General features: G+C 41.3%; 2 protein-coding genes across 3 annotated transcripts; one reads left to right on the top strand and one right to left on the bottom strand.

Annotated features, from left to right (window-relative positions):
* Positions 1-4,018: 4,018 nt before the first annotated feature.
* On the bottom strand, positions 4,019-15,711 carry LOC143282152 (uncharacterized protein C9orf85 homolog). 2 transcript variants are annotated; one of them, XM_076587694.1, is made up of 5 exons: positions 15,586-15,711; positions 8,916-9,144; positions 7,839-7,952; positions 5,792-5,874; positions 4,019-4,307 (listed from the first exon to the last, which is right to left on the bottom strand). In XM_076587694.1, exons 2-5 carry the CDS (start codon positions 9,122-9,124, stop codon positions 4,096-4,098), a joined length of 618 nt encoding a protein of 205 aa, XP_076443809.1. In that variant the 5' UTR covers positions 9,125-9,144; positions 15,586-15,711; the 3' UTR covers positions 4,019-4,095. The 2 variants fall into 2 exon arrangements, with proteins under 2 accessions (XP_076443809.1, XP_076443810.1); XM_076587695.1 differs by lacking the exon at positions 15,586-15,711 and adding an exon at positions 14,752-15,459.
* Positions 15,712-15,914: 203 nt separating this feature from the next.
* On the top strand, positions 15,915-26,245 carry LOC143282153 (alpha/beta hydrolase domain-containing protein 17B-like). The gene is made up of 2 exons (XM_076587696.1): positions 15,915-16,740; positions 26,026-26,245. Exons 1-2 carry the CDS (start codon positions 16,094-16,096, stop codon positions 26,243-26,245), a joined length of 867 nt encoding a protein of 288 aa, XP_076443811.1. The 5' UTR covers positions 15,915-16,093.
* The last annotated feature ends 392 nt before the right edge of the window (positions 26,246-26,637 follow it).

Genomic DNA, 26,637 nt, shown 5'->3' on the forward strand with positions numbered 1-26,637 from the left:
GCTAAAATTAAGGTGCAATCGCAATCAATTCACAGACACTCTGGGTCCTCTACTTCTGGCCCTCTCAACAACGCCAACCCGCCACCTCCTCCAATTCCTTCGCTCCCTCCGGTCGACTCCAGACCTCCACCGCCTCCTGCACCTCCTCCGGTGACTTCTAGGGGTACATTACCCCATACTCAGGTCAGTGGTGCCATTGATGCTATTCATTTCAATTCACAAATGAACTCGACGCAATCTGCGTTCCTTGGCCCTGCCAGTCAGCAGGACGCCCGAGTCCATCTCCTCTGTCACTTTTCCCATGCCCACAGTCTCAACAAAGGAATGTGCCATAATCCCTTTGGGAAAACAACACCATACACTGGCTTTGGATCTGCACGCTAGACTGGGCCCTATGTGCAGTGCCCCCCACACGGCATGCCTCTTCCGTCTCGGATCCGAGGCACTTAGGGATGCCCTCCCCATGTGTAGGGAGGAAGGTGGACCACTAGGGGACACGCTCGCCCATGCGCGTGCACCGTCCACTTGTCCCGAGCAGTCTGATCCAAGGGAGACAACTCCTGCTTCGGCACCCTTGCTGGTGACCGCCACAGTTACTTCCCTTTACCTGCATGGCCCCTCGCCTACAGTGCAGGGTGCGTGCACGGTCTTTTCAAGCTGTGCAGTGATGACCCCAACTGTCACACCGCCGGTTGCTGCTGTTTCCCATCCACTAATGGTGTCTCAGCAATCTTCTCAACCAAACAACCAGCAACCCATTGTTAACTTGCTGCAGCAATTATGCACTGGTGCCACACCTTGCACCTGCTCCGCCCCTTGCCCACAGAGCAGGTGCGTGCACGACCCATATAACTTCGGCAGTGCTGGTTTCTTCTGCCCCACTGCCTAACTCTGCTGTTAGCCAGACTAATATCGGCAATTCCACGTAGGAGTGCCTCTTGATAACTCGATCCTGCCACTCGGCAGTACTCTGGCCAATCTTGTCTATCCCTTTATCCGTCAACACACAACAGCTGAACGTCGGTCCTCTCGCAGGAACTATTCGCGAGATTGGACTGCCGTTCAGCTACAGGGGGATGCACGTCCCACGGCAAGCAGACGGACTTGCCACCCCATCGTCCACGACGCCCATAACACTGGCTTACGACGCTGTCATGCCACATGTCCCAACCTTCTCGCGTCCTATGGCGACCGATTCAGGTAGGGATGCCCACGGCACCAAGGGACATTATAATTATCCCCCTTGTGGCCGTATTCACCTGTGTCGGTTACGATGGCATCGAACCACGGACTCCCAGACGCAACATGACACTCCTCCCTCTACAGCGAGGAAACGTCACACCAGGGGATATGTGCTCTAAAGACACCATCCTTTTCGCCGATTATCGGCGCCAAGGGAGACATTAGTAACCTAGGTGGTTGACGCTGTAGTTACTTCCCTTCCACCAACACAGCATGTCACTCCTGCCCCCATGCTGTCCACTAACAATGTTTTTTCGGTTTCCGTTAGACACAGACATTACACAGCGGTTTCTTTGAAGACCTTGTTTCGTGATGTCCCTCCGTGGGCGCTGATGGACTTCTTAAAAGAAGTGAACATTTTTAACCAGATTTGAAGGTTTTAAACTATGGAAGTTTTTTTTTTAAATTTCGGAGTGGAAAGTTTGAAGTGGGGACTCGTTTTAATTGTTGTTGTTTTTTTACCCTTGTAGTAGTTATTAACGCAGCGATAGCCTTGAGATGGCCTTAGTGGTCGGCGAGGCTCTAAGCACCATAATTTCATTTGCCCATTCATGGGCTCTACACAATTTGCACAGCAACTGTGCCTTTCTTGCTGTTTCTCAGGCTATTGGCCACTGAACTTTTGGGTTTTTCATCCCCCCACACTTGCACACAGTCCTCTGTGGTAGTAATAAGGTAGTAATAATAATAATAATAACAAATAAATAAATAAATAAATGATTAAATAAGACAACAATGATGATAAATAAGCAAATAAATGTAAAACATGAAGACACACATTCACACATACACCCACACATGCATAACAGATATGCACCAAACATGCAGTTTCACAGATATGAAAGCACAGTCAAATACACATAAACGTACATGAGCCCCAACACACACATACACACACATTACCCTGTACCTCCTCTACCCCCCTCCTCCACACACTCATTTCTAGGCTACGTATCGCAGCTTCCACGGCACACACACACACACACGCACAGATCCCAAAGGCTAGTTAGCCCCTAAGGCTACAGCACTAAGTCCCAGTGCAATTTGACTTCCAGTGTGAGACATAGTCCTTCATGAAAGACTAAGCTGTAAACAATTTCTCTTTGCAATTAAGAAACCACTGATAATACAGCTCTCACTTTGCTGTTGGCCACACTGTAAACGTATGTCAGATCAGTGATTTGATGTAAATGGCCAGTTCAACACATCTAGAGCCACTTTTCTCCCTGCCCCCGCCCAGCTCCATCCCAGACTTAGTGCGCACCACACACAGCCAGAGGCCTGTCATGGATCCGGTCCCCTTTCTCACTAAAGAACCTTCAGCAAAAATTTTCCCCATGGAAACACTCTTCCATTAGGAATTCCACCACAGAATGAGACTCAGTGACCTGGAGGCACATGAAGTGCACTCCCACAGGCCGATCCAACCCAGCCATTGACTGCCAACAACTTTCTGCAGGTTGCTCCAACATGCCACACTCAGATAGAGAAGCCACCAAGCCTTCCGTATGCCCCTGGACAATTACACAGCCTTGTCCCAGAGACACCAAGGACCTCAAGTCTCTTGTTGCCAAATGTCCACCATTCTATGCATATGCAACATGCCAGTGCTGTTTTTTGGCAGTGACAAAAAAGTGGCGGGGGGAGCGCCTATCGCCTGTCAGCTCACATGGAGGAGCTCTACAGATCTGGCTGTCACGCCTAAGGCAAGCCCAACATGGTGGGCTACCTCTGTCTCGTGCCACAGTTTCCTTCAAACACATATATCACTTCCACTATCTGCCCACAACTGATGTGGAATCATCAGATCAAACCACAGGTACACCTCCTTGCATTGATGCTCAACCTCGCTCAAGTGAGACAACCCTATAGGGTACATGTTTCCTTCCCTTCCTTTGATTCGAAGGGCTCTCAATAAAGTGTGGATTCAACACACTGACCCGATTTTCTTTGCGCTACATTTATCAGCACAGCTGTGGTCCACAGACCTCTCCCACAATACAGCTGCAGACCTCACTCTTCTTTGCCCACAGTGACACAGTACACTCTATCACTTAAGGAATGATGGCTCAAGAGGCGTTGCCTCTGTGGTGGTCACACAACAGGCCATCGCAGCGCACTGGCAATAGAACAGATGAACCCTCCACCTTGTGCCATTCTGCACTAGTGGGTCACGGTTAAGTATGTGTAATTAAAAGGAAATTTTCTACCTAAAATTATATTTAAGTAACATACTTACAGTGACCCACATTTAAGACCCTCCCATTCTCCCTGCTTTCTGTTCTCCCTACACACTGCACTGGTTGCGGCGATTTGCCATAAAAAGAGGGCGCTAGTCAGGGGGGCAAAGGGAAGGTTACCTACTTCCGGGAGGTTATCAGCCGTAGCTACTTTTGTTTTCTCTGCATAGGCAGATAGTAGTTTGCACAGGACAGGAATGTCAGACCCCTGCCGGAGTCTGCACTAGTGGGTCACGATAAGTATGTTATTTAAACGTAATTTTAGGTAGAAAATATCCTATATGCATCATTGATCAGTTTTGGGCCTGTGGTATAGAAACAGGTTAAGTGGTGAAGTGGCAAATGACAAAGGGACATGGAATCACAAGTTCAAATATTATATTTATGAAATATGTTCATATACTGTATTTGTGAATGTTAATGATAATCAATGTTGTCACCCATTTGTACTTGTCAAGCTTCTCTCATGACTACTTTCTTTTAGCCAGTCGTTGACACACCCACATACATCAGTCAACAAAACCTTCCACAGCATACAATTTCCATGCTATTTTATTTACATTTCTTAAATGTATGACTGACATAAACAAAATGAATGCCAGTCCATATACTTTTATTCAAATAAAGTGTATGCATCCACTTTTTCCTCTCCTTCACTGCCATCCTCCTCACTTGCTTTGTCCTCATCCTCACTATCACAGTTCAGTTCATCAATGCCTTGTGTGGCAGAGTCCACATTGCCTTTGTTAGGTTCACTGTCCTCTCCATCCTCTTTGGTCAAACCATCTGTCAGTTTACCTTGAGCCTTTAACCTGAATAGTGTCCCTGAAACAATGACGCAAAGAGAGAGGAGCATTTAATTCAACTGAAAATGTTGGCATGTGGGACATACACTAATAATCATTAGAAGTGAAATGTCGATATTCGGTAAAAATACATGCAAACATAATGCTCATGTACATGTAACAGCATCTATTATCAAATCATGCAACTATTAATCATTCAAACAAATGAATGCTCACACCATGTATTCGCAACATATAATTCACTCTCTGTGACAACTATGGCGCAAACTAATCTTTACTTCATGTGCTAAAATTATTTTCTGTCAAGAATAATTACTGAAGTATTTCAAGTATGCACTTTCTTTTCACTGATAGCATTATTTACACACGCCTCAATGTAAGAAGGCTGACATCATTTCATCAATAAAATTTTACTTCCTCTGTGTGCATGGGCTGCCATTCCCATGTTGCCTCATACAAATCAGTATCAGTATCAGTAGCTCAAGGAGGCGTCACTGTGTTCAGACAAATCCATACACGCTACACCACATCTGCCAAGCAGATGCCTGACCAGCAGCGTAACCCAACACGCTTAGTCAGGCCTTGAGGAAAAAAATATTTAATTTTTAAAAAAATAAATAAAAAAGTTTTTTTTAAATAAATAAATAATAAATTTTTAAAAATAAAATACAATAAAATAAATGAAAATAAATAAAATAAAATAACAAAACAACACAAACAAATAAATAAATAAATGAAAGATCTGCAGGTGGGATTTTACAAATATATATACTGCTTTAACCCTGCTATTTTGGTATGCATGCTGGATATATTTGTTTCCAAAACCCAACAAATGTTAATGTGGATTACAGGATCTTTTAACAAACAAATTTGATTTTCTGCGTGTGATGCACACAAAGGAGGTGTGGGAGATCAGATAAGAACTGATCTCCATCCTTAACTCATCAGACACAGATACTGGACCACAGGTTATTAAGAGTCCAATGTCCTAACCACCCAGCAATTGCACCCTTTCAAATGTTGACTTTTAGATATCAAATAAAGTTTGAACTATGTTTTCAGAAAATATTTTATTTTCACTCGCATACCATTTTTTCCACAAAACCACTTTTCCATTTCTCCATTCCTGTGAGAAAAATAACTGTTTTTAAATGCACTGGAGTTGAGAAGTTCCATATCTATTACTAAGAACCAAATCTGAATTTTGCCTTATAGTGACATAACTTGCTTGAAAGTTAATGGGGTTGTGGACATGTTTCTATACTTATTGAAACTTGAGTTCAGGAGTCTTGTGACTCAAAAAGTATAGAAACATGCCCACAACCCCATTATTAACTTCCAAGCAAGTCATGTCACCAAAAGGCAAAAATTCAGATTTGGTTCTTAGTGACATACATATGACTGTTGCGTTTATATCATGATTCCTGAGAACAGCTTCCTCGGTAATAATAAGAGGAAAAGGTTGACCACGTAACTTAGACTGACTCTGAACTTGCAACTCACTTCGCTCTCTCTCTGACAACAGTTTAATCTCCTGCTCCATTTCACACTGTTCTGCAGTCTGCGTCTGCTCATCTGGAGCAAATCTGTAGCAAAACCAGAACAAACTGATGTTAAACACATTGCACAGAACATTGTATGAGCTGACTACAGAATAAAAAGGAACTCTAAATCTTCACCACCTTAAGTGCATATGCATGTCTCACACGTCACTTCATTGGCAAAAAACAACAAAATCACAAGAAAAGAAAACGTTACCTGTCCTCAGACCTTAATTGGTAGATCATGACCTACTAACTGCACTCTTGTAATGTGGAAACTCTGATTTTCAAGAACTTGAGCCAAATCTTTGCATCCGATTTCATGAGTCTGTCAATTTTGGAGAAAAAAGTACAAAAATGTTTTGACCAAATGATCCTGAACAGGGGTCAAGGTTACACTATTGTGAAATGTTACAAGTGATTACTATATCAAAATTCATTTGTTGAAAGTAGCTAGAAAACCTGTGAGAAAAATATAAACTGCTAAATGCTATCTTGGCAGACTCCACTGAGCACTATGAGCTTGACTTCCACACAATCACAACTTTAAAGTTAGGTCAAGATCATTTTGAAGCTTTGAACGCATGTTTCCCCCCTTTCAAATGCTGCCAAAGATTTCAGCACAGGAGGTTCAATCCAAAAATGACTGATCAATTTCACTGTGTTTTGAAACTGCACATGAATTTGTATAATACTGTGTAGCAGGTGATTACACTAACAAACATCAGCATAATTTAGTGTGTTCAGTGCCTAAAAGGCATCAGCTAACCTACTGCACGAAGTGTTGCCATAGTGCCTGTAAGACGTCCACTGCATCTATTTCAATTTTTCCTTCATCAGAATTTGGTACAATGAACATAAACAGACTGAATGGTTGGTTAGTTTAATATGTCTGGCTTATAAATATACTATTTAAGTGAGCATTCGTCAGGTGGAAGATCCCTTCTCAATGTATGATTGTCATGTCCAACTATGACCAACAGAACAGCAAAGGAGGCAACTGGTGTCCCACCTATCTAGGCTAAAATTTGATTTTAGTGGAGAATGTCTTGCCCAAGTTACATCCCCACTCTCTCGGCCAAAGAGAGTTTTAGGACAGTTAGTGTTGGGATGGCTCCCAAAGGCCAACCAGACCCAAGGCTGCAGTACTAAGACTGTTAGAGCCAGTGCAATTTTGCCCCCTAGTTTGAGAGTCATAATCCTTAACAAAAGATTACACTGCAAATGACTTCCCAATAAAGAGGAGAAACCATTGATAACACAGCTCTCACTTTGCTGTCGGCCCAAATGTAAGCTCATGTCAATCTGTGATATAAACTCAATAATGAATTGCTAGCTGGTCCACTTGGAGCAAGCAAGTACAGAGGCGTCAGGCACTTTGAGAGATGGATCTGTTTTGTCTTATGATTTGTTTGAACCTGAAGGTGAAGACAACAACAGTGACAAAACTGGCAGCAGCTCTCAACACTTTCTTGATACCATCTATCCAATCAGACATCATTTCTGAGTGAGTGACCATGACTGATAGTGAAGGTGCATTATTTGAGAAGAGTTGGTGGAGAGATACAGGAGTGGTTTAAGACAACTGGTTGAAGGCCAGACAGATGGCGGGTAAGGGGTTATGGCCCTGACTTGTCAGTGAACTGTCTTTTCTGGTGTTCAACTGCCGGTAATGGCAAAAGCCAATAAGTAATCCACAATTTTCCTGAAACCCACGGCTGACAGACAATAAACAGGAATCACATGGTTATATTTACTTTTTCTTGCTTTTAGTCAATGATCAGTTGACTAATTTCTTTACTGAGGAGGCAGACCAGATGTACAGCAGACACTTTATCAGATCAGTTACAACCAGGAGGTCGGTAATATTAAAACACCTCTCCCGACTGCTACTATTTCAAAAGCACAGAAACCTGCATATTTACTCCAATGACAAGTCAAATCTGTTAACGAATGTCAGCAACAAAACAGCTTTTCTATACTGTCTGTTGAACACGGTTAGTACTCACTCTGTAACAATGTCTTTCTTCTCAGCACACTTGGCACAGATGTTCAGTGATGTTGCACAAGGCTGACACACTGTGTAATATGCTTTCTTCACTGTCTTTTGATGGCAACGGGTGCTGAAAAAAGAAAAGTGATATTAAATATAACCACTGGACAAGTCCTTGCAATTCACACAATCGGCATTAGCCAAAAAAATTGAATGACTCCACTGTGCACATCAAAATGGTCAACTCACTGATAACACTCATATTAATGAATACAATATGACCACAACAGAGTACACAATGTGGAGATCTACTGGTTTCCATTTAATTTAAAGCTGTCAATTTATACAACTGACTTTGACAAAGAAAAAAATATCAATAAGATAAAATACCTTTTACTAACCTCATTCTTTAATGCTGCCTTTTTGAAGAAAAAAAATAACAACAAAAATACTAAGTTTAATTGTATGTTTCAAGTGAAATGAACAACATTAGTAGCAACAATATTAAGAAAAAGGGAAGAATAATGGAATAATGTCTTCATGTCACTATATACACTGCAATAGATTTTTCTGTTCCCTTGTACATGAGTAACACAGGAAGTGAACATCTACACTCTTCACAAAACATTTGTTACATGAAAAACTGATCACACTCAGAGGTACCAAAAATTTTTAAAAAGGGAAATGTTTGTTAAAAAAAACAACAACAAAACTAGAACTGTGATTACAATACACAAAAAAAAAGAGAGAGAAACATGTTGACAAAGACATTGCTACATGTATACATATGGGTTTTTTTCTTTGTTTCTTGTGTGTGTGTGTGTTGTTGTTGTTGCTTTTTAATATGGATACATGTATAACTATCACAGTACCATTTCAGGGACACCACTGACCAGTATCACTATCAGTATTTTCTCAAGAACATCATTCCAAAACAAAGACATCCCAAAGTTTTCATTCCTTTGAAGATCAAGGCTTTTATAACTATTATTCTCCTTAAGAATCATGATCACACAAGTTTCAACAAAAACAAAACAAAAAATGTACTTGCAGCAGTTTCATCACACCTGTATGGACTTTACAACAGACTTACCAAGTAGCAGGTTGAGTCAGTGGCTTGTACTTCTTGTATTTGATTTTCCACTCAATCTTCTCTTTGCAGCGTTTGCAAAGGCCATCCTGGCCAACGCTGAGGATGTTCTTTGTTCGCTGACTGGTATCATACTTAGTGTTCTTGAAGGCTGTGGAATTTCTGTGTTTCTGTGGCCTGGTCCTCTGCACGTTGCCTTTCTGAGAACTCATAGTAGATCTCTATCCTTTCTCTGAAACAATAACACCATAATAATCTATTATTGTTTAATGCATTACTTCTTGTACTTCATGCATAACATATCCAATGTGATTCTGCTGGTACTAGACGGTTCAAAATTACTGTAAACTGCAAGAACTTTTCAAGGGTAATGGACATAGTCATGTATTTCATTTTGATCATCTGTTCTTTCTCCTTATAATAATAATAATAGGTAGTACTTATGTGGCGTAAACTCCCCATATGGGCCATGCAATGGGCTCCAAGAGCTTAAATGAAAGAAGACATAATTCTGCATAACAACATACCTCTGCACATTAAAAAACAACACTTTTATGTCTGTCTACTTCTGTAATAGTATCTACACACCAAGACAACACTACAAATTGCAGATATGAACAATCACACACACAGAGACAGCAAAAATACCCTATACACACACACGCTTGCATGTGCGCACACACACACACACTCACGCATTCACAAACACCAACCCACAGACACCCACAAACCACATGATGATTTCAGTAGAGGGTAAAGTGGGGAGGGCAGCACAGGAAGAATGCAGACAATTAGCTATGTTTCATCACACCAAAAGGTCTGTTTAAATAGGTGGGTTTTCAAGTTTGTTTTGAAAGAGGACAATGTTCGAAAGTGACAGAGATCCAGAGGAAGAGAATTCCAGACAGAAAGTGCTTGATACTGAATCAGAAAGGCCCTTTGGTCAAATGTCACTGAAGAGGTTTTGGGGATTCGAAGGAACTTTTCAGCAGAATACCTGAGAGAACGGGAAGGGGTATCAAGTATAAAGGAGAGAGATAAGTAAGATGGGAGAGATCCTTCAAAGTGGCGATAAGCCAATATGGCAATTTTGTATTGAATTCTGTACTGGATGGGGAACCAATGAAGGTGACGTAATAGGGTAATGTGATCCTTTTTTGACTTTCTGAAAATGGTTCTTGCACTTTTTTGCAGTGCTCATCATTCAAAATCATCTGAAGGCATGACAACAAATCAGAAGGCAGACCAGCAAGTAGTAAATTGCAGTAATCAATGCAACTTAGGATCATGGAACAAACAAGCTGAGTGGTTGCTTCAACAGTTGGATACAGCTGAATGGTACAGAATTTCCTCAGTTGGAAGTTTGCAGTTTTACATGAATAACTGACAAGGTCTTGCATGGACAATTCAATCTCTGAACTGTGTGACAGCTGGAGAGTTCAAGATCCAGAACTCTCCAGTGTCTATTATAATTTATTCTGTTTCTTTCATTTATAGAACATTCTTCTTCTCCCTCAACTCAGTCATTCAATGCATTCCTCTAGGTCTGACGGTTGGGTGTCAAAGCCTGGGTCTCTGCAATTGGTTTGCCTATCAATTCTGCAATGTTGTCTGTCCATTGTTTGAGACCCCTTCTAAAGGGCCTGTTCATCATTTTTCCGAGTATGTCTATATATATACATAGCAGCATGTGTGGCAGGCGTATGGAGCTAAATAAACAAAAAAAGTGTCAATCTACCTAATCTTAACACTCTGGTGAGTACAGGGAAGGGAGATTTTTCCAATGACAATCAAATCGATTTTTTAAAGTGCTGATAGAAGGTGCTGTTACTGCCATATCTGGCAAGCTGTTCCAGAGGGAAACAACCTGGTTTCAGAAGTTTCCTCTAAAATACTAAATTGTGCCTATGTCAGTTTTTCTGAGTTAAACTGCGTCCTCGTAGGTCTCTTCCACAGGCAAACTCAAATTTTGGCAGGTTGACATCGTTATAACCCCGAGGTATTTATATACCTCGATCATATCCCCTGTACAGTGCCGGTGTTCTAGGCTTGGCAATCTCATAATCTTCAGTCTCTTCTGGTAAAGTTTCTTTGTTGCTTGGCACTGCACATCCTCAGTTGTGCTGCATAGTATTTTCCTCTGTGGCTGGCAGACAGTGACCATAATCCAGTGGGTGCAACCTTGCCGTGGTTGGGGGGCTTGCGTGTCTCAATAACCCTGAGAGCTATGCTGGCGGGAGATTCGTCTCCTGGTAGGGCCACCCAAGTCAGACAGGTCAAAGGGTAGAGACCAGACGAATAGTACCCACTGGTCCTCCAGGTTGGGGGTTTGAATTAGGCTAACAACCCAGTTCTCTAAAAAGAAGACTGTTACAGAAACTGCAACAACAAACTCTGAGAACTGCTTGGTCCAGGAGGAGTACTCTCTGGTAGAGCCCATGACGCGAGCTGGTGAAAGCCCTTGGGAAGCCAGTGCGCCGACAACTCTTCTGACGACCAAGGCCAAAACCAGGATAGGGACCTGGAACATCAGAACCCTATACGAGACAGGCAAAACAGCTCAAGTCTGTCGTGAGATGCAAAGATACAACTTGAAGATTCTAGGCCTATGTGAGACAAGATGGACAGGATCAGGAAGAACACAACTAGTGAGTGGAGACACCATCATCCACTCTGGACAGGAAGAAGGCCAACCCCACACCCACGGAGTAGCGTTGCTGATGACACCCGAAGCAACACGAGCACTGCTGTCCTGGGAGCCTATGTCACCAAGGATCCTCACGGCACACTTCAATTCAAAGGGCAGGAAAGTTACCATCATTCAGTACTACGCCCCTACCAACGTGGCAGTCATCGAAGAGAAGGATGATTTTTACCAACAAGTCCAAGCAGTCATAGACAAGACACCCAAAAGAGATATGAAGATCCTCATGGGAGACCTGAATGCCAAGGTAGGCGCCGACAACACAAATAGAGAGCTCATCATGGGCAGACACGGCACTGGAGTGCAGAATGAGAATGGAGAACTTTTCATGGAGTTCTGCACCTTCAATGACCTGGTCATTGGAGGCACCTTGTTTCCCCACAAGACCATCCATAAGACCACGTGGGTTTCCCCTGACGGCAAGACCAAGAACCAGATCGACCACATCACCATCGGTCGTAAGTGGAGACGAAGCCTGCACGACGTCAGGGTAAAGCGCGGCGCAGACGCAGCATCGGATCACCACCTGGTTGTGGCAGCACTCAAAACCAAGCTGAAGGCCTACAACGACCAGGCTGCAAGACCATCGCACAAGTACAACGTGCACAGCTTGAAGGAGAAACCCAAAGCAGAAGAGTTCAAGATTGAATTGAGGAACAAGTTCAGTGTGCTTTCCCAACTCCCAGAGGACTCAATAGAAGAACATTGGCATAGCCTTCGAGAGACCTGGACAACAACTTGCAAAACAGTCCTGGGCAAGAAAACGAGGAAGCACAAAGAGTGGCTATCAACAGACACCTGGACACTCATCACTGAGAGGAAGCATTTGAAAGACCAGATCAACTGCACGCAAGATCAAGCCGAGAGACATGAGCTACAAGCACAGTACTGGGAGATGAACCGACAAGTAAAGCGAAGTGCGAGAAAAGATAAAAGAACCTACATCGAGGAACTGACAGCAGAAGCTGAGAGTGCAGCAGGTCAGCGGAACATGAAGCGCCTGTATGAGATCACCAGGACACTCTCCGGGAAAAACAGCAACCCAAGCCGGCCCGTCAAGGACAAAGACGGAAACACCATCCTTGGCGAAGAACAGCAGAGAGCAAGATGGGCAGAGCATTTCAAAGAAACGCTCAACCGACCAGCACCACCCGCCCCACCAGACATCCCGCCACCTACCAAGCTCCTCGACATCAACACCAACCCTCCCAGCAAGACCGAGATCGTCAAGGCCATCAAGTCCCTCAAGTCAGGAAAGGCAGCTGGCCCAGATGGAATTCCACCTGAAGCTCTGAAGGCCGACATCCAGACTTCAACTGAGATGCTGCACCCTCTCCTTTGCAAGATCTGGGAACAGGAGCGAGTGCCAAAAGACTGGAAAAGAGGACATCTCGTAAAGCTGCCAAAGAAAGGGGACCTTTCATCCTGCAACAGCTGGCGGGGAATCATGCTGTTGTCTATTCCGGGCAAGGTACTGAGCAGAATCATCCTTGAGAGACTGAAGAACGCTTTGGACAAGACACTTCGGGACGAACAAGCAGGCTTCCGACAAGATCGCTCGTGCACGGATCACATCGCAACCATGCGCATCATCATCGAGCAGTCCCTGGAGTGGCAGACCCCCCTGTACACAGTCTTCGTCGACTTTCAAAAAGCTTTTGACAGTGTCGACCGAGATGTCATCTGGAGACTGATGTACCACTATGGATTTCCACCAAAGTTTGTAACCATCATCCAGCAGATGTACGAAGACGCCACCTGTCAAGTGATCCACGATGGGAAACTGACGGAACCTTTCAGTGTGCAAACCGGCGTCCGTCAGGGTTGTTTGCTCTCACCGACCATTTTCCTGATGGTGGCTGACTGGGTCATGAGGCAGTCTACAGCAGATCGGAGGACAGGCATCCAGTGGACTTTTACTAAACAGCTGGAGGACCTAGACTTTGCAGATGACATAAGTCTCCTCTCCCACAGGCAGCAAGATGCGCAGGAGAAACTATGTCGTGTGGCAGAAGAAGCTGAGAAGACTGGACTCCAAATCAACATTGGGAAAACAGAGGTCATGAGGGTCAACAACAAGAAGCAAGATCCAGTGCAACTACACCAAGAGAACATCAAGGAGGTTGACAAGTTTGTCTACTTAGGCAGTGTTGTCAGCAAAGACGGGGGGACGGACGAAGACATCAAGAGCCGTATCAACAAAGCAAGACACGCCTTCAACACCCTTCGACCAATCTGGAGATCGACAGCCCTCTCAATCCGCAACAAGATCCGGATTTTTAACACCAACGTGAAGTCGGTTCTACTCTATGGCTCAGAGACGTGGAGAGTGACAAAGACCAGCACCCACAAGCTTCAGACATTCACCAACAGATGTCTAAGAAACATCCTGAACATCAGATGGCCAGAGGTTGTCTCCAATGAAGAACTTTGGAACATAACAAAACAGGCCCCACTGGAGACGGAAATCAAGAAACGGAAATGGGGATGGATAGGCCATACACTACTCAAGCCTGCAACAAACATCACAAGACAGGCTCTTGATTGGAACCCTCAGGGGAAAAGGAAAGTTGGCCGTCCGAAGCAGACCTGGCGGAGAAGCATTGAGGCAGAGACAAGGGCGGCCGGAATGACGTGGGCCGAACTGAAGAGGACCAGCCAGAGCCGGGTGCGTTGGAGGAGTGTTGTTGCGGCCCTATGTTCCCCACGGAATCAAGAGGAATAAGTCAAGTAAGTCAAGATCATATCCCCTGTACAGTGCCGGTGTTCTAGGCTTGGCAATCTCATAATCTTCAGTCTCTTCTGGTAAAGTTTCTTTGTTGCTTGGCACTGCACATCCTCAGTTGTGCTGCATAGTATTTTCCTCTGTGGCTGGCAGACAGTGACCATAATCCAGTATTGGACAGATAAGGGTCTTGTACAGCTGAACGAAAGTCTGTTACGACAGGTATTTGAAGGATCGGCAAATGATGCCCACAGTTCTGTTTGCTTTGGCTGTAGATTGTGCAACCTCTGTTCCCTGAAGCATAAACCACTGTCGATCAGCACTTCATGATCCCTCTCTACCTCAGTTTCCACCAGGGTCAGCTGTAACTCACTTCCATCTATGTCGCTGGTTTTGACATCAAATCTTACCTCAGATTTCTTCCCTCCCAGTGTGGAGACACAGCACTGATGTGGATGAAATCTAAGCTGCTATTTGTTTGTTCAGTTCTGTAGTTGGTCCAGATCATCCAGTAGGTCTTGAGGGCCATGGTCAGTATCAGTTCTGGCATACAGCTTTGTATTATCTGTGAACATCTTGACATTGCTTTTCACATGTCCAGGAAAATCACTGATAAAGATGACAAAAAGAATAGGACCAAGAACGCTGCCTTAAGGTATTCCACTAGTCACGTCTGCTTCTGTTGAATATGTGCCATTGCCAATAACTTGCTGGTGTCTGCATATGATAAAGCCAGTGATCCAGTCCAGTATCTTGCAATGGATTCTATGGGCTGCAACTTTTGCCAGCAGTCTGTAGTGTGATACTGAATGAGTGAATCAAAGGCCTTCTGGTAGTCCATGAATATGACATCCACACTGCCACCATCGTCCATGATTCTGGTCTAGTCATCCATGACCTCCAGTAGCTGTGTCATAAATGAGCGACCTAGTACAAATCCATGCTGTTCTATGCTGATCAGTGAGTTGCACAGCTGGTGCTCCATCAAGTGAAATTCCTAAGAGGTTTGTTTCAGCAACGGATTAAAGTCAACAAGAAAATCCGATCTAGAAATGAATGGATTCTGCTAGATTTGACTTGCTAAAACACGCCGCATCATGAAGGTGAAAATTACATTGAGAAGTTAAGGCTTTATCTTTAGAAACTCGAGCAAACATTAAAACGAAAAAAAAAAAAAAAAAGGCTTCTTGTTTGAACTTTTTCAAAATTTGAGTTGTCATACATGTGTTTCTGATTTTACGTACACTGTTAGGATGTGAGAGGATTCCAGCTGAGAGAGAGGGGTTTGTTTTTGGAGCTTGCTAAGTACTAAATATCTCGTTGCACAACCACATGAAAACACATGAACTGACATAAGTACCGGAAGTAACCTTTCAAACGGAAATAACTCATAACATTAACGCACAAAAATGTTACAAGTAACTCTTGATCAAAAATCTCTGGAAATATTGTCCAAAATAAATTTTGATTACTTTTTATGCATAAAATATATTGAAGGTATCATGACACTAAATCTCAACTATTCCATGGGATGGGTCAGGCTCACTGCGGATGTCAATCCGCATGACGTCATCATCTGGCGTTGAATGTTGTCACAGTGGACGGAAGTGATTGACAATATTTTTCGCTTTTTGAGGTTGTTAAAGCATCAAAATGGCTTTTGTAGCATAACAGACCGAAGGGTGGATATTTAGTGGACTATATTATTGACAGGTATATGTTTTGGTGACGACTGTTGTTGGTTTAGCCATCATGAACGGCTTATCGCTCAGCGAGCTTTGTTGTCTCTTTTGCTGCCCTCCATGCCCCTCTCGCATTGCAGCCAAGCTCGCTTTCTTGCCCCCAGATCGCACTTACGATCTCATCTCAGATGAGACAGGATCAAGATACACGATCCAGTTATCAGACAGAGCAGAATGGCAGTATTCACAACGGGAACTTGACAATCTGGAGGTCTTCATGACTCGTACGAACCGCGGCAACAGAATCGCTTGCATGTTCTGTCGGTGCTCACCGAACGCACGCTACACTATTTTGTTCAGCCACGGAAATGCTGTAGACCTTGGGCAGATGAGTAGTTTCTACATTGGTTTAGGTTCACGTATCAACTGCAACATCTTTAGCTTTGATTATTCAGGATATGGAGCCAGTTCAGGGAAACCATCTGAGAAAAATCTGTATGCGGACATTGATGCTGCTTGGCAGTCGCTGCGGTCACGGTATGGTATCAGCCCACAGAATATTATTTTGTATGGACAGAGTATAGGAACAGTACCAACAATAGACCTGGCATCACGGTATGAAGTTGGCGCTGTCATTCTTCATTCTCCACTTATGTCCGGCATGCGGGTGGCCTTCCCAGAAACAAAGAGAACATGGTTCTTTGATGCTTTCCCCAGGTATGTAAATTTTCTGTTTTTGTATTTGATGACCAAGGCTGTTAATCTGTTTGAATTATAAGTGGACAAGTTCTCAGTGTCCAAAGTTATTATACTTATTTTAACAAGGTTGTGTGTGTGTGTTTCGCAGTGGAGGTATGTGAGACTTAGAATTGACTTGAAATGCAGTCATGTGTGAATTTCTCGTCAGGTTCATAATAGATTATGTATTCTGCAAACACATTAGAAATGACTTAGCAGAGTGCTTAGAACAATGTATCATTGTATGTTAAATGGAGGTGATCAGTGATCAAATACATGCCTGTGAAAGATCCTGTCATCTATATTATATCAGAATGAAGTGGTTTATGGATACACAGAAATGTATGTGCCTACTACCATCCACAACAAAAATCATAGCATGATTATGAAAATTGAAAAAATCACTTGAAGCATGCAAATTGCAATCTACACTTTGTTTTTAAAAATCAGTTTTAAGGCTTAGATTACTTTGTCCCCAAATCCCCAATTGTTATGCAACTTATGGCCTAAAAAAAATCATCTGCCTGAAGTGTTACACTAACAGTAACAGTCATATTAAGTGTTTTATGGGTCGGTTTTGAAACACTTTCCCCAGTTGTTATCCAACTTATGGCCTTCTAAAAATCATCTGCCTGAAGTGTTAACTAACAGTAACAGTCATATTAAAGTGTTTTATGGGTCGGTTTTGAAACACTTTTACTGATGTAGAAATAGTTTAGCAGTCTGTCCTTTGTCGAATCAGGAATGTTTGTCATACATATTCCTTGCTATTTTGATATGATTTAGTTTCAGACTATTATGCATACTTGCTTGGTATTTTGATATGATTTAGTTGACTATTATTGCATACTTGCAGTTAAAAGTATTAAAAAGTTAAAAGGAATTTCATTATATTTGGTTCCAAAGTAGCTGGGCATCGATCCTCAGTTGATAAAAAGTTTGGTGCTTCGCGGAGATCCCAATGAAAATGTCATTGAATCAGTGAATGACATGGGTAATTGTTACATACAATAATTTCGGTGGGAGTTTGTCAGTAAATTAAAAAAAAAAAAAAAAAAATAGTGGTGGGAGATTTAGCAAATATAGAGTCAGGAGGAGGTGCTAAGTGTCAGGTGACCCATCTGGGGATCAAGAGTTTTATTTCTGGTCAGACTTTTCTGTACGCAGTTCTATCAGCCATTATAGTGAAAAGTTCATGCAGGACAGCAGCGAAAGCAAACTCTAAGAATCAAGAAAGGTCCGCTTAGACTTTGATTGACCAAGCACTGAACATTACATCCGTATATTATTCGGGACCAGTGTCGAGCTGTTTGCTTCACATCGATCGAGGATCGATGCCTAGTGCCGGTTATTTGTTCAGTGTATGAATTTGGAAGTTGTAGCAAAATGCAAAATATCTAATGAGTTTCCAGGAGCCAAAAACAGATACATGTATTGTCAGTCAGCATTTTCAGCTTTGGAAAACAGGTCTCTATGAGTATGAATAATGATAGTCATAAATGCGTTTGTTAAGGACCAGTACTTTGGTATATTGTCAGAAAATAATTAATATAAGCAAAAGAAATTGGTGCTGCATATCTAGTAATTGAAGTACTAGTATTGAATTCATACCAAACTTATAAAAAGTAATTATTTTATTGACTGATACATATTATATTAATTCCTTATCAGTATACTTAGATAAATTTCCTAACAGCCAAACAGAATTTCACAGTAATTATATTCAGTTTCTGTTTACTTAATATATACCTGATATTATCAAAAGGCTTGTTAATATTAACAACAATCCAAAATTGCTGGAAAATGTTCAACTTTTAATTTGAATTATTAAATAATGACAGTTGTTCACAAACACAGCCTTGATTGGTGATTAATAATGAAAGTTAAACGTTGAGGTGAAGCAGATATCAGATAGGCAGCAATGCCCACTCTTTAAAAGTTGATACTTGATTCTTATACACAGTAAATTAGTAAAATCCACCCCCCAACCCCTCACCCCACCCCCACCCCGTGACTATTGTCTCTTTAGTTTAATAACTGAATAAATGAGAAAATATTTTGCTTTACACACACTGTAAGTACGTAATTCTGTGCTGAAGCAGTATTTTCACAACAAAGATTTGTTGTTGTTGGAACTGTGTTCACTTTCTCAGCTGATTCAGTGATTGCTCAGCAAAAGAAGTTTTAAGTTAAATGCATCTACTGATATGCTTAAGTGTAACCTGTATACTGTGTCATGATCTTCCTGAGCTTGACCTAGTTGAAGTGCTTTTCTTTGTGCAGAGCTTCAATTAAAAAATAAATGTTCAAAACAACTTTATACAGTAGCTGTGTTGATCAGTCAATTTGTTTTTGGCATACTAATTCTGCTACATAGGTAAATACTAAATTACTTTAGCTATGTACATGTACACTGATACATACTGTGGTAGACCTTGAAAAATATGTCCCGATGTTAGTAGTGGTATGCTGGGTATGAGTAAGTAACTGAACAATTGGATTTATCATAATTGTCTGTGAAAACAAATTTAAATGACAATTGTTTCACTGCAGGTGAACAGATGTCATGTGGGTGTCCCAGTTGTTGGGAACAGGCAGATTGTTTTCTGATGCAAAAGGTTTTATATGCCATGTTACAGCTTTGCCTTTATTGGTGAAACAATGCAAGAGCAACACGTGTGGGTGTCACCTGTGCACATTTCCCCCCACCTTGGGGGTGTCAGTTGGCACGGTTCCCTACCAACACATTTGGATTATATCTCCAGCTCCAGTTTCTAATTTGCAAAGTTTTACAGAGTAGAAATCTGAATCTGATGGACAAGAATCAACAGTCTGGATAAAACTTCCATTTAGTTGCATGCATACTAATAACCAGGATACATGTTTACACACAAGCACACACACTCATGCTTAGCACACACACACACACACACACACACACACACACACACACACACACACACACATATTTGTAATTGCATGTATCCACAAACACTAGGATAAGACAAAGATCATCGTGTGTAATTGTTTAGTCATGCAGGTCTATCTGAAGTCATTTGCATGAGTCTGTATTCAACACACCTGAACAAACCCCTCACAAATTGATATTCTGTTTCTACTAAATTCTAGTTGTGTTTGCTGTATGTCAGGGTTAAAGTGTGAAAATAGCTGTGGGAGTTAATGAACATTTCTAATGGGATGTTCTCCCGTGTCAAGCTCTAAACCTGCCACTTCTGTCCTCTTGTCTGCTTTAATGCAGCATCTCTGCAGACAGTGTGGCCTGGCCTGCCATGTAAACTCTGTTTTCACAAGGCTTTAAAGCATTCAACACAGGATTTTTCTGTGTGGGGTTGCAGTGGGGATGAGGGCTGTGTTTATTTCACTTCAGCAGCGCATTTTGCAGAAATGCCACATGACACTGGAGTTGAAGCTGATCATTGGAGAAGTGCAGTTTTCTTAAGTATATTTCATGAATGTTAAACTTAGGCTTTTGTTCAGGACATTTAGTGAACAGCATTCCACAGTAGCAAAAACAGCTCTCTTTTTTTTCTTCTTTTTCGTGTGTGTGGTAATACTAATATTTACTTTTGCTAGGCAGGTGTATGTCACTCTGTGTACCTGAAACAGACTTTGAAACATTTGATGATCATGTTATGTGGACTAGTCAGTAGTCTGGAGATATCCCTTGGTGAGAAAAGAAGTGTTTTCAGTATTGTGTGCAGACAGCCTTCTAACAGCTTTTTGAATCTGTAGCAAAATCAAATTGGGCAGTCTATCATTCAATCAAAAGTTGAACAAAACACTTTCTGCTGAAGAAAGTGCCAATGCAGGAGTTTAACAAGTTTTCGGTTGAACCATTGATTTAACATGGCATGTTTTTTGGCCTGCCTCCGATTTGACATTTCACTGCATTTTCATGTGTGTGACACACAAACCCACACCATAGCAAACCAGAGTTGTTTGTTGTGTGTTTCACTGTTTGTGTGGTTTTGTTTATGTTTTTGTTTGTTTGTATTTATGTTGGCTTTTTGTTTGTTGTTTTGGTTTAAGCCAGGGCACAATGTGTTGAATGGAGCCAAATTAGTGTATTAATTGTATTTGATGCAGTGATAGTCCCTTTGACTGCTTTGGCTAAAATAAAAGCACTGTGATTTTATGTTGAATTAATCAGTCCGTCAGAGCTGTGGTCTCCTTTTTTTTTCTTTTTCTTTTTTTTAATAACTTTCCCTTTTGATTTCATCAGTGGAATTGAAGCAGTGAACCGCAGACATTGTAACTCATGCCACTTTTGACATGGACATGTTTTGATATATATTTTTGCCACTTTTGACATGTTAATATTGTAGCTGTCAGTACTCTCACTCTCAATGAAAGGTAGAGTGTGTCTCATTTTTATTTAAAAAAAAAAAATCTTTTTCAGTTGTTATGAATATGACATTTTCTGAATTTATTGTTACAGAATTTGTGTGTGGCAAGTACCAAAGTAGTCATAGAAGTTAGAACTCTAGAAAGTAGGTGAGGCAGCTTTGTTTAAAGTGTGGGTGTGCCAGTGGATATGGGTATGTTTTGGGAGTGGAGGTTGGGGATGTATGTGGGGATTGTTGAATTAGAGCTTGGCTGAAAATAAAAGGGTCAGTTAGATACTGAGTTGATACTCAGGTTAAAATAAAATTTAAAAAAAAAAAAAAAAAAGTATGCATGATAATTGATTTTGTTTTTACATGAACTGATCATCTGTGAATTATTAACTCCTTTACTGCTTGGTATGTTGCACATTATTTGCCATGAAAAAACAATGTGAAAGACACATAATATGGTTTGTGGAGGTGTATGTATGCTATTTTTGACTCACTTGTGTAAACAAAGTGAGTCTATGTTTTAACCCGGTGTTCGGTTGTCTGTGTGTGTGTGTGTGTGTCCATGGTAAACTTTAACATTGACATTTTCTCTGCAACTACTTTGTCAGTTGACACCAAATTTGGCATAAAAATAGGAAAAATCCAGTTCTTTCCAGTCATCTTGTTTAAAACAATATTGCGCTTCTGGGATTGGCACAAAAAAATAAAGAATGAAGCCTAATTATATGCAAACTGCATTTACTGTTATATTTATATTTTTTGTATTCTCTAAACTTGGCACTTTGATCTGATATTCTGACCCAACAGCTAGAGCAGTCATTATTATCATTTTTTGTTCAAACAGAAACTTCTTTTGCTAAGCATGGAATTTTTATTTATTTTGCAAACGTTTTGGTGCAGATAGTAAAAAGGGGAAATTACTCTGTAATGCTAGTGGAGTTATTTTGCTTTAAACTGATCTTTCTCATCTTAAACATTGCATTTTGAAACAAGAGAGGCAAGGCCTTCAAGACTCACTTGTGGTGCACTTTTTTTTTTTTTTAAATCCAAGCTTTTTATGTATTGAGTATAATTTCAAAATGTAATGTTTAAGATGAGAAAGATCAGTTTAAAGCAAATTAAGTTCCCCAGCAGAGTAATTTCCCTTGTTCTGCAATCTACACCAAAACGTTTGCAATAAATAAAACTTCCATGCTTAGCAAAAGAAGTTCCTGTTTGAACAAAAAATGATAATAATGAAGATCCTTTGTTGGGTCGAATATCAGATCAAAGTGCCAAGTTTAGAGAATACAAAAAATATAAATATAACAGTAAATGCATTATACTCAATACATAAAAACTTGGATTTTTTTTTTTTTAAGTGTATCACAAGTGAGTCTTGAAGGCCTTGCCTTTCTTGTTGTTTGTTTGTTTTTGGGTTGTTGTTTTTTTGTTTGTTGTTGTTTTTTGGCTATGTTTTCCTCCATTGGTAGATCACTTTTCACCAAATTCCATAGGATATTGTTCATACTGACATTGTTATTTTATAAATCATCATCATTTAGCGCATATATACATATATATATTAAGTAGTATCACTCAGTAATAATCACAATCAATCTTTAAAAGAAACACAGATAACAGCTTTTGCACTAGAAAAAAACAACAAAAACAGTATCACAACAGTTAATAGAAAGACACATAATTGATGAACTCACTCATCCCTGTGTCTGAGCATTTCCTCAAAACTTGTTTGATTTGAATAATATATATAAATGTTTTTACATAGGCAGACAGTTATATTGCAGGCAAAAGAGTCACATTTCTACATTATATATACTTCATGGAGTCATGGCCTAGAGGTAATGTGTCCACGTAGGAAGTGAGAGAATCTGGGCACACTGGTTCAAATCCCTGCACAGTTGTCAGTATTTTCTCCCCCTCCATTAGACTTTGAGTTGTGGTGTGGATGCTAGTCATTCAGGTGAGACGAGAATCTGAAGTCCTGTATGCAGCTTGCACTTAGCGCATGTAAAAAACAAAACAAAAAAAAACCCCAAAAACAACAACCCACAGCAACAAAATAGTTGTCCCTGGCAAAATTATGTAGAAGATCCCACTTCAGTAGAAAAACAAATAAAAATTTTAAAAAAGTGCAGGCAGGAAAAAATATACATAAAATGGGTGGCATCTCAGTGTTGTAACAAGCTCTCCCTAGGGAGAGCAGCCCAAATTTCACTGGGTGACAAAAAAGAACAATACAGCATGATACAGTACAGTACAATACAATACAATACAGTACAGTATGATATACCTCTCTCTTTGCTGGCCTTCCCAATGATAAACTCTACAAGCTCCAGAAAATGTAGAATAGGGCAGCTCGACTCGTCCTTAAAAAGTCTAGAGGAGAGAGTGCTACTGCTCTCCTGCGGACACTTCATTGGTTGCCTGTTCAAGCCAGAATTGAATATAAAGTTGCCTGCCTATGCTTTCAGTGCCTGAATTGTGATACCACACCCTCATATCTTTCTGAGCTTGTTAACCCGTACTTGCCAAACAGAACATTGAGATCTCACAATTCCTCCCAGCTAACTGTTCCCCGATACTGCCTTAACTCATGTGGAAAGAGGTCACATTTTCCGTCTTCGGCCCAACAACTTTGAATTCTCTGCCTGTTGCTCTCAGACAAACAACTCATATATCTACCTTTAAAGTAAATCTTAAAACTTACCTCTTTAAAAAATACTTGTCATAACTCAAATAGTGCTGTTGTCCCAGGCCCATGGCAATGTGTGTGTGTGTGTGATGGGAGAGTAGGGAGAGAATGGGAGTCGGTAGATGGATGGTGGTGGTGTGGTTTGAAAGGGAGAATGACCCAATTTTTACCCCTTTTACCTTTTCTATCCAAAATTTTATTTGACAATTTTTACAAAATCTGTGGCATGCAGATAAGTTATGTTCCTTTTTACATGTATGTATTTTAAGTGAAAATTGCTGTCATCTCAGCCGTTTAATCATGTGTGTGTCTGTGCGTGGGTGTTAGTGTGAGTGTTTGAGTGTAACAGTTGTAGTATTGATAGTATGTTACTTTGTGAGTTTTATGCATTGTGTTTTTTATAATATTAATGATTCTGTATTTATGTTTCTACTACTTTTTATATGCTTTCTTGTTTCACTTCAGGTACTGGATTGTAAAGCGCTTAGAGCTTGCTTATGCTTGTATTATAGCGCTATATAAAGATTTTAAAAATATTATTAATACAGTACAATACAATATTTCTGGATGTGTCCCCATATGTCAATTTAGAAGAAAAACTGGTCACTTTCAGTATATTTTTTTTTTGTTTTTCTGCATCAGTAAAATGGCAGAGGAACCTGCCGAGGCTGTGAACTCTCTATGGCTGAATGGGTTAATGAACTATGAAACTAGTGGGTGATGCTTGATTCTGACACGTGTCAAGGCAGAAGATGCTACTAACTTCAGTACTTTAAAGTTCCTGCCCTCAAGACTGTCTGCTATAATATGTCATTCTGCAATCTGGGTGCCTTGCTCCTCTCACTTACCACTACCACCACTTGCTCCTACCCCTATCCCTCAAATTCAAATTATGAATTTATGGTGCATTAGCATTGAGCCTTGCCAACCACTAAGACCATCTCAAGGCTATCGCCACAGTAGCAGCCCCTATCCCAGCCCTTCCCTCCCTCCTGCTGAATTATTCGTGTCTCTTTGCCATTTGTTACTTTATACACAATATGTCTGTGTGATAGGTTCATTTTCTGTTGATAAAACTTGTGCATCGATTCATTCCGTATCTTCAAATGGTTTGAATTGCGTCAGTTGATGATGTAGCAGTACACTTCATGACTGCAGACAGAATAAGTTGTTAAGATCTGGGATCTGTAGCCAGTGCACCAAAGATTCATTCACATTATGTGCATGCAGTATTATATTTTGTTCAAACACAAGTGCAGTCTATCTCATTTGGACATCTGTATATGCCTTTCTCTGTCACCATTCATCTGAGTTCTAAATGGCTGTATTTCTGTATTGTGAGAAGTCCTCAGGCTTTTCTCCCAGTGTGTGTGTCACAGTGTGTGTGATCATGAGTTGAATGAATGGGACTCGCACACACACACACACACAAACACACAAACACAGACATATACACGGCAGGTGCATGCCCACGCAAACTCTCAAATATGGTTGAATTGAAATCTCTCTCTCTCTCTCTCTCTCTCTCTCTCTCTCTCTCTCTCTCCCCCCCCCCCCCCCCTCCACACACACACACACACACACACTCATTCACAAGCAAGTGCAGGTGCTCACTTTCACACAGATTTGAATTGAAACACGCACGCACACGCAGTTGCACCGAAATCGATACACACTCTCTCTCTCTCTCTCTCTCTCTCTCTTTGTTTAGATGAGTTATTTTTATAGCCTACCAATACCATTCCAGATCTTTAAAAAATGTATGTTTGTGGTCTTATGAGTTATGTTTATCTGTATGTTTATACTGGTTATAGTTATCAATTGATTATGTAACTAAATCAGTGATTCATTGTGCACCTTTACAAATTACATGTTTTTTCTTAATTGGATCTTCTGTTTTGATTGCAGGAGAACCTTCCAAATGCCTCTTAATCAATTTTGTTGTTTTTATAAAGCATTATGCACACTATTCTTTCAATATGTCTTCAGTTTAAGAAGGCTTTGCCTCCCCCGTATTCCTGCCAGAGGCATCTCCCAATACAGTCCCTTCCACCCCCCTCCCCAGCACACCACTTTCAATAAATTTTTAAATTTTGGAATCAAATTTCTGATTCACTTTGTGTACTGTAAGATAAAAGAACAGTACAAAGAAAGAAACTGAGAAGAAAATGCTGTTGTCATAATGCAGGCTCACTTTTTATGTGGTTGCAGTATCGACAAGGTGCCCAAGATAACATCCCCAGTGCTGGTGATTCATGGTACAGAAGATGAAGTCATCGATTTTTCTCATGGCTTGACCATCTATGAACGATGTCCACGAACTGTAGACCCACTGTGGGTGGAAGGAGCCGGTCACAATGACGTGGAACTCTATGGACAGTACTTGGACCGTTTGAAACAGTTCATCAATGTGGAGCTCGCCCTCAATTGACTAGAGGCGCGGGCAGCAGATACCAACATGGGAGCCCTGGATGACGCAGAACTGGAAAACGGCGACAACCTTAGCAGCTCTCCACCTCAGCAGCAGCAGAATACCACCACCCCTTCCCCCAACATCCCCCCAAGCCCCAACTCCTCCACCCAAGTCGTCCCTTCGGAGCCACTGTCCACAGCTGTCGAACCTTCCAATCAGCCCTCTGCACCTCTGCGATTGCTTGACATCGCTTGTGGCATGGACATGATGAAAGGCAAGGACGACGAGAAAGAAGAGGGAGAAGGGGACAATGGTTCCAGTCGACTGCTGCAGGTCGTGAAGAGAAGCGTGGAGGGGGAGGCTACCACCCCCGCCATGCCGGCAGAGGAGCGTGTTGTATGACCCTGCAG

The sequence above is a fragment of the Babylonia areolata genome, chromosome 5, assembly GCF_041734735.1.
Source record: "Babylonia areolata isolate BAREFJ2019XMU chromosome 5, ASM4173473v1, whole genome shotgun sequence".
NCBI classification, from domain to species: Eukaryota; Metazoa; Mollusca; class Gastropoda; order Neogastropoda; family Buccinidae; genus Babylonia; species Babylonia areolata.